The 6,753-nt window shown below is 45.1% G+C and overlaps 1 protein-coding gene across 1 annotated transcript in view; it reads right to left on the bottom strand.

Moving 5' to 3' along the window:
- SVEP1 (sushi, von Willebrand factor type A, EGF and pentraxin domain containing 1) overlaps positions 1 to 6,753 on the bottom strand; it is a 142,441-nt gene that overhangs the window by 18,941 nt on the left and 116,747 nt on the right. Inside the window, exons 43-46 of the mRNA XM_015409584.1 lie at positions 5,545 to 5,718; positions 4,501 to 4,674; positions 3,991 to 4,164; positions 497 to 673 (exon numbers count right to left, since the gene is read on the bottom strand). Of these exons, the coding sequence (XP_015265070.1) occupies positions 497 to 673; positions 3,991 to 4,164; positions 4,501 to 4,674; positions 5,545 to 5,718 (699 nt within the window). The remainder of the gene's footprint in view (positions 1 to 496; positions 674 to 3,990; positions 4,165 to 4,500; positions 4,675 to 5,544; positions 5,719 to 6,753) is intronic.

Genomic DNA, 6,753 nt, shown 5'->3' with positions numbered 1-6,753 from the left:
CCGGCTGCCGGTGAGGAGCAGGACAGCCAGCTCCCAGTTGTGAACCCCCTGGAGATTTGGGGGTGGAGCCTGAGGGGGACATGGACCTCAGTGGGGTACAATGCCACAGAGTCCACCTTTCAAAGCAGCCTTATTCTCTGGCGGAACTGATCTCTGCAGTCTGGAGATGAGCTGCAATTTCAGGGGATCCCCAGATCGCACCTGGAGGGTGGCATCCCTCGGTGATACCTGGTGGCACAATAAACCCTACTCGTATGTGTTTATGGACATATGAATATGTATCTGTCATGGTTTAGTTTGCTTTATTTTCCAGCTTCTGATACCTGGTGGCACAATAAACCCTACTCATATGTGTTTATGGACATACGAATATGTATCAGTATTCACAACGTCTTTCATGCTTTAGTTTGCTTTATTTTCCAGCTTTATTTGCATGAATAACCATTTGATATTTAAAAATATTTATAATAAAAACAACCACGAAAGCCACACTTACTTTCACATTTAGCTGTAGTTGAGGTCCATGTCTCATCGGGATTACATGTAATGACAGACTGCCCTCTAAGTTGAAAGCCCTCTCTGCACTTGATAGAGACTTTCTGCCCCACATAAAAATTTGTCTCTGAGAGGAGAGCGTTTTCCGGAATTATAAAAGGTACAGGGCACGGATTTGCTGTGTGGTGGAGAATTATTGATTTATTTATAATTGTAATCTATAAACTGCCCTTCCCTGAGTACACAGGGCTCAGGGCAGTGAACAACTGTAAAAACATTCATACATTTAAAAACAATTCCAACAGTTTAAATAAATTATGACTAAGGCCGAGTTCAGACTGGCAGTTTGACCCGATATAGGCACCTTTCACAAACGGATTAAAGGGGTCGGTTCACACAGCAACAGCTGTCAGGCGTTCCCCAGCCGTACTCACCCCGTCCTATGACGATTCCCTACTGTGTTTAAAAAGTACCAAATGACAATTCCCTACCGTGTTAAAAAAGTATCAAGTGAAAGCCGGAGCAAACCCTGGAGGGCGTGTTGATCCCGCTTCCCGAAAGTGAGCACACTAAAAGCCGCAAACAAGCCGCATTGATAATGTGAACTGGCTGATCAAGCAGGGATGCGCATAAGCGCCCATGTGCAATATGCGCTGGAGCTGCCTGCGTCCTCGGCATCCATGGTGACTGACCTCTTGGCCTCACTCTGGCACAAGGAAGGTGCAGTTGATTGCCCTGGAGAAGCAGCAGTGATGTGACCAGATGTGTTCTGCTCTACCGCCCAATGTGGGGCGGGCGCAACGGGATCCTGCCCCAATTGCTGATGTGGTACTGCGCCTATGCGCATGTCTCCGAAGTGAAAAAAAGCCGCTTACAGCCACGCCTCCGCCAGGGGCGGACCAACAGTGTGAACGCTCCCTTGCGCCTCCTCCCTGGTATCCTCCCGCATCAGTAGGTGCAGTGCGACCGGGAATCCCCGGCACAACTTGGTCTTTTTGCCCCACCTCCCTCGTGCTTCATACTGCCAGTCTGTCCTCAGCCTAAGACATTCACAGATGGCGTTAAAACATCAAAAATTTTGAATTGTATCACTGTTCGGTGGGTAGAGAGGAAGCTTGGGGGAAGAGAGTGCCAGATACGATGGTACCCATCGCTGTCCTCAGCCAAAACACCTCTGCCTTGCAAGCCCTGTGGAACTGCATTAAGTCCTGAAGGGCATGAATGTTTATTCAGCAGAGAGTTCCACCAGTTAGGTGGCTGTGGCTGAAGATAGCCGGATGTCTTTTGGGCTGGGGAGATCACCAGTAGGTTGTTCTCTGCAGAGCATAATTAAAAACCAACAACAAAGGATTTTTAGATACGTATTTAAATGATTTTCCTTATTTGCAGAGCGTTCCTAGAGTTATGCATTCTTGAAGAATAACTCTGCTTAGAAGCACATTGCTTGTCATATTGTACAACCAGCACTGAGAGAATCAGTCTTGATTCTATTTCACTTATTACTTAGGGAAGATCTATACTTTTATAATCACATGTAATTTCTTCCTGACATTTTTAAGCAAACTATAGCTGCAAGGATTGCCAATTTTCAGTGGAAGACCCATGTGGGTAGGAGGGAATTCTTAGCCCATTTTCCTCAAGCAGCTGTTTCACTGAAAATGATCTCTGCAAGGGAAAAGATATGAATGCTCAGATCTGAAGGGTAAAAGCTTAAACAGTCTTTCCCCACATATCCTGTTTTGAGTATTGCAAGCTCTGGGGCTGCACTTTCATTTTTTTAAAAAATGGGTTTTTATTTTTTGGCCGGGGGGGGAGGCAATTTTGACAGTCATGTAGAGTTTGTCCTATAGCCAAATGTGAATCCTTATATGTTATTAAAGGAAGATATACGTTGGTATATGAAGAAGAGCTAAAATGAGCTTTAAAATAAGCTATACCAGGAGATCAAAAGTGTGATTCAGCATTTGGCTAATGGTACTGGCACCATGTAGGCAGAGCACCATATGGCACCTCTCTTATTCCCTCTCATTACCATTATTATCCTATGCATCCACATGTCAACAAGGGCTATTACCTGTCCAGTCTTAAGTTATATGGACAGGTGTTTGCAACTTGTCCATTATTTTAAGATCAGCGGCAGTGTCAAGAGTGGATTACTTATGCATACTAATAAGTGAACATATGCTACCAAGGAGTGACCTGATGTACAAGATTCAACAATGGGACTAGATACATCACCCGCGCTGGGCTCCCCATGTACCCCAGGCGACAGAGCTCCCGGGGTGGCAGGTTCAGCGGATGACGGAGGCGACGGACCCCGGGGCATGGGAGGTCCAGGAGACTCACGAGACTCCAACCCCCTCCCTCCGCGACCACAGAAACGCAGGGGAAACCAGGAAGAGAAGGGGCTGGAGGACGGGTCTGGAACGGACACCGTTCCTTGGCCACTGACTCAGGGGGGCCGGGCCCAATTGAGAGGAAGAGCCAGTTGGAGGGTTCACCCAGGCAAGCCAAGGGAAGGCAGTTTAAACTGCCTTCCCTTCCGGGGGGGGGGCTTTCCCGGGCTCCCCACAACCGCGGGGCACCTGGGCAAGCCAAGGGAAGGCATGGGGTGTGGCCTAATATGCTAATGTGCTGTGCTGTCAGGGGTGTGGCCTAATATGCTAATGAGTTCCTGCTGGGCTTTTTCTACAAAAAAAGCCCTGCATCATACTGAGGCACAAAAGAGCAGGTCTGTTTGGAAGTATTCCAAATATCAGTATCTCAAGACATCCAGAGCCAATTCCAGTGCCTGATCCTTCAGATGGTACAATCCTCTCACGGGACTGTGGTGGTGGAGAGTGCTGCCAAGTCACAGCTGACTTATGGTTACCCCCCCTATAGGGTTTTCAAGGCAAGAGACGTTCATGGGTAATTTTGCCACTGCCTGACGACGTCTAGGAACTCTGGACTTTCTTGGAGGTCTCCCATCCAAATACTAAGCAGGGCTAGCCCTGCTGAGCTTCCAAGATCTGACAAGACCTAGCTAGCCTGGGACATCCTTGTCAGGGCGACGGGGCTGTTCCGTAGCAAAAAAACACTTATTTCTTCTCATGTAAATTTCACTGAAATTTCACACACACACACACACACACACACACACACACACACACACGCAATGCTCTGAATTAGAAGAACTTTTAAAAAAGCAATGACCTGGAGGGTCCAGGCTAGCCCAGTCTCGTCAGATCTTGGAAGCTAAGCAGAGTTGGCCCTGCTTAGTACTTTGTTGGGAGACCTCCAAGGAAGTCCAGGGTTGCTACACAGAGGTAGCTATGGCAACCCACCTCTGAATGTCTCTTGCCTTGAAAAGTCTACTGTGAGTCAGCCTGTGACTTGATCGCACTTCACTTCACACACACACAGACACACAGAGAAACACAGAGAGAAAACCCAGCATTCAGCTTTTAGTTGCTTAAAGTTAATGCAGTTCCATGATTAAAAAAAAGCACGCACGTTTGCAGAGAGGCATGGGGTGGCTCCAAACTCCAGTCTCTGTGCATTCTGCAAGAGGTTCTCCTTCCAAGCTGTACCCTCTGTTGCAGTAATATGCAGCTCGGCTGCCCACTGTGTTGTTTTCGTAGAGAGCCTTCCCATTCTCTATAAACTCAGGATCGTCACATCTAGTTTCTAAAAACAAAAGTTAATTAAGCCAAACTTTTCAACATTCAACTTAATCACTTCATCAGAAAAAAAAAGAATAGCAAGACTGTATCCCCTCTAGAGAACATCAGAGACCTGCCTATTTCATCACTGACCTGCCTATTTTAAATGTTTATCATACATGCTGATCCATTGCTGGTTTTATCCTCACAGCAATGCTATGGGATAGGAAGGATGAGAGTTTTCAGTAAAAGGACTGTGTGCAATCTCATAGAATTGAGTTTTTGTTTTCTGCATTCCCAGCTATAAGGGGGGGAAAACCCTAAGAAGACTAAATAACATGCAATACAACTTAAAAGTCACCTTCGCAGGAGGGAAGGGGTTTACTCCAGGATCCATTAGCTAAACATGTGATATTCTCAGGTTCAGTCAGGTGATATCCAAAATTACATACATAGGATACATTACTTCTGTATGTATTTCCTGTGGTTATAGGCAATGCATTTTCTACCACTGGAGGTGGATCACAACTTATGCCTACAAGAGAAAAAAAATCTTTATTATCTCCTTGGTATTTATTGTAGTTTATTCTTCTCTATATAGTGCATTATTCCTTCCTTTGTATAAAAAAGGCATAGATGGAGAAAAAAGTGAGCAATATCTGAAATGGGGGATTATACTTGAATCTACTGAAGAAGTATGCTTAAATGTAGGGCAGTTCCTTTGGAAGGCCTATTAAGACTTTATCTTTTAAAGTAGGATATTATTGTTTACTTTCATTATGTACAACTGTTTCTGCATGTGTTCAAGATGGTTTCCAGTTTAAAAATGCCACAGTATGCCACAATAGCACGAGTCTTTAGCTTTATCATTACTGTTTCTGTGCTGTTTTGAATGTTCATTTCAGCAAGCTACACACAAGCCAGTATGGAAAACAGGCAAGAAAATGGGCTAAGAGATACCTCCCACCTTCTGCTTCAAGCCCCCAGTCCATGTCTGAAGTGACATGCACCCAAATGATGCAGAAAGGTCTCTATACAATAGCAAGCTCCATGAAAAATGAAGGCATACATCATTCTCCTTTCCCAAGTTAAACTGCAGCTGATACAATCACTGGTCAGAGATAGATGTTATGTTCCCACGGGCACTTTTTGCTGGATTCAGATTACTCATTCCAAAAGGGACAATTTTGTCCGACTGTATCAAATAAATAAATAAACAAACCTTGTTATGATTTATTGCTGTCATACCAGTATCTCTCTATCTGTTCTTTATAGAACAAATCCAGAATAAAGAAAAACAAAGCTCCATTCGGGACAAGTAGACTGAATATGACCGGGGGTGTGGGGGGGTAATGTACTTTCTTTTCCAAAACAGCTCCTGTCTACATGCGCTGATTCTACTTACTCACACACGCCGGGGCTGAAGGGATCCACTTCTTGCTGACATGGCAGATTCTTCGACTGGGACCCTGCAACTCAAATCCCTGATTGCATGCATAGAGAACCTCATCACCAAACAAGAAATCCTTGCCAATAACGGATCCATCTTCTATTGCTTCTGGGAGTCCACAGGATATCTCTGAATGAGGACACACAGATTATCATTTTGTTGTGATTTCTTTACAGACGCGGGGGGGGGGGGGATCCCACCTCCCACCCTAATTTTTCAAGCCTCTTCATTTGCCTGATAGAAATGAGGTTGGAGGTGATCATCTGCTAGGAATACAAATTGCCTGCATGTTGGAACCCAAGTAGGGTTGCCAGCCCCCCAATGGTGGCAGGGAATCCCCCACTCCCAGGCCCTGCCTCCCCACCAATCAGCTGGCTGGTGGGGGGACTTAACAGGAGCATGAGGAAGGCACAGGCTACATTGCTGGCAACGTGGTGATGTCAGGGTGATGCTCTGGTATTTGGTCAAAAATTCTATGGTAGAAGCCATTTTTATCATAGAATTTTTGTCCAAATGCCAGCTCATCACCAGGACATCCCTGTGTGATGACATCACTTCTAGTACACACCTGAAGTGACATCACTGTGTTGCCAGCAACATAACCTGGGCTTCCCTCCCCATAGGAGGTATCTGGCAACCCTAAGCCCAGGGTAAGGACAATGTCAGACTGAGACTGCCGACAGTGAAATCTATTGCTGAATGTATACTTGTTATGCTTAATATGTACTCTGCTACCATTGTACCGCCATCGCCATCTAAACTATTTTTAGTCATTATGTTTGTGTGTTTTATGCTGACATTTAAATTGTTGTTTTATCTGTTGCTATTTTTACGTAAGCTGCCCTGAGCCTGCCTCGGTGGGAAGGGCGGGGTACAAATCAATAATAATAATAATAACAACAACAACAACAACAACAACAATAATAATACTTGTTTTTCTGATGGAGAAAAGTGTCTCTTTTTTGAAATAAGTTGGAGGAAGACTTGGTGGGAGGGAGTCATGAGATCCAACTAGGTGGAAGGGGCTCATTGTATCCAACCCAATAACACTTATTTAACCAAATTAAGAAAACTTAAGTTTTCCTAGGAGGGCATGTCAATTTATGTCAATTCCCCTTTCCCACTGCAGGCTCCCGCAGTGCTGTTCCGGAGGGTCTGCTGAAC

The sequence above is a fragment of the Gekko japonicus genome, unplaced genomic scaffold (genome assembly GCF_001447785.1).
Source record: "Gekko japonicus isolate JY-2015 unplaced genomic scaffold, Gekko_japonicus_V1.1 scaffold1981, whole genome shotgun sequence".
In the NCBI taxonomy this organism is placed as follows: domain Eukaryota; kingdom Metazoa; phylum Chordata; class Lepidosauria; order Squamata; family Gekkonidae; genus Gekko; species Gekko japonicus.
This window is presented reverse-complemented; position numbering and strand designations above follow the sequence as displayed.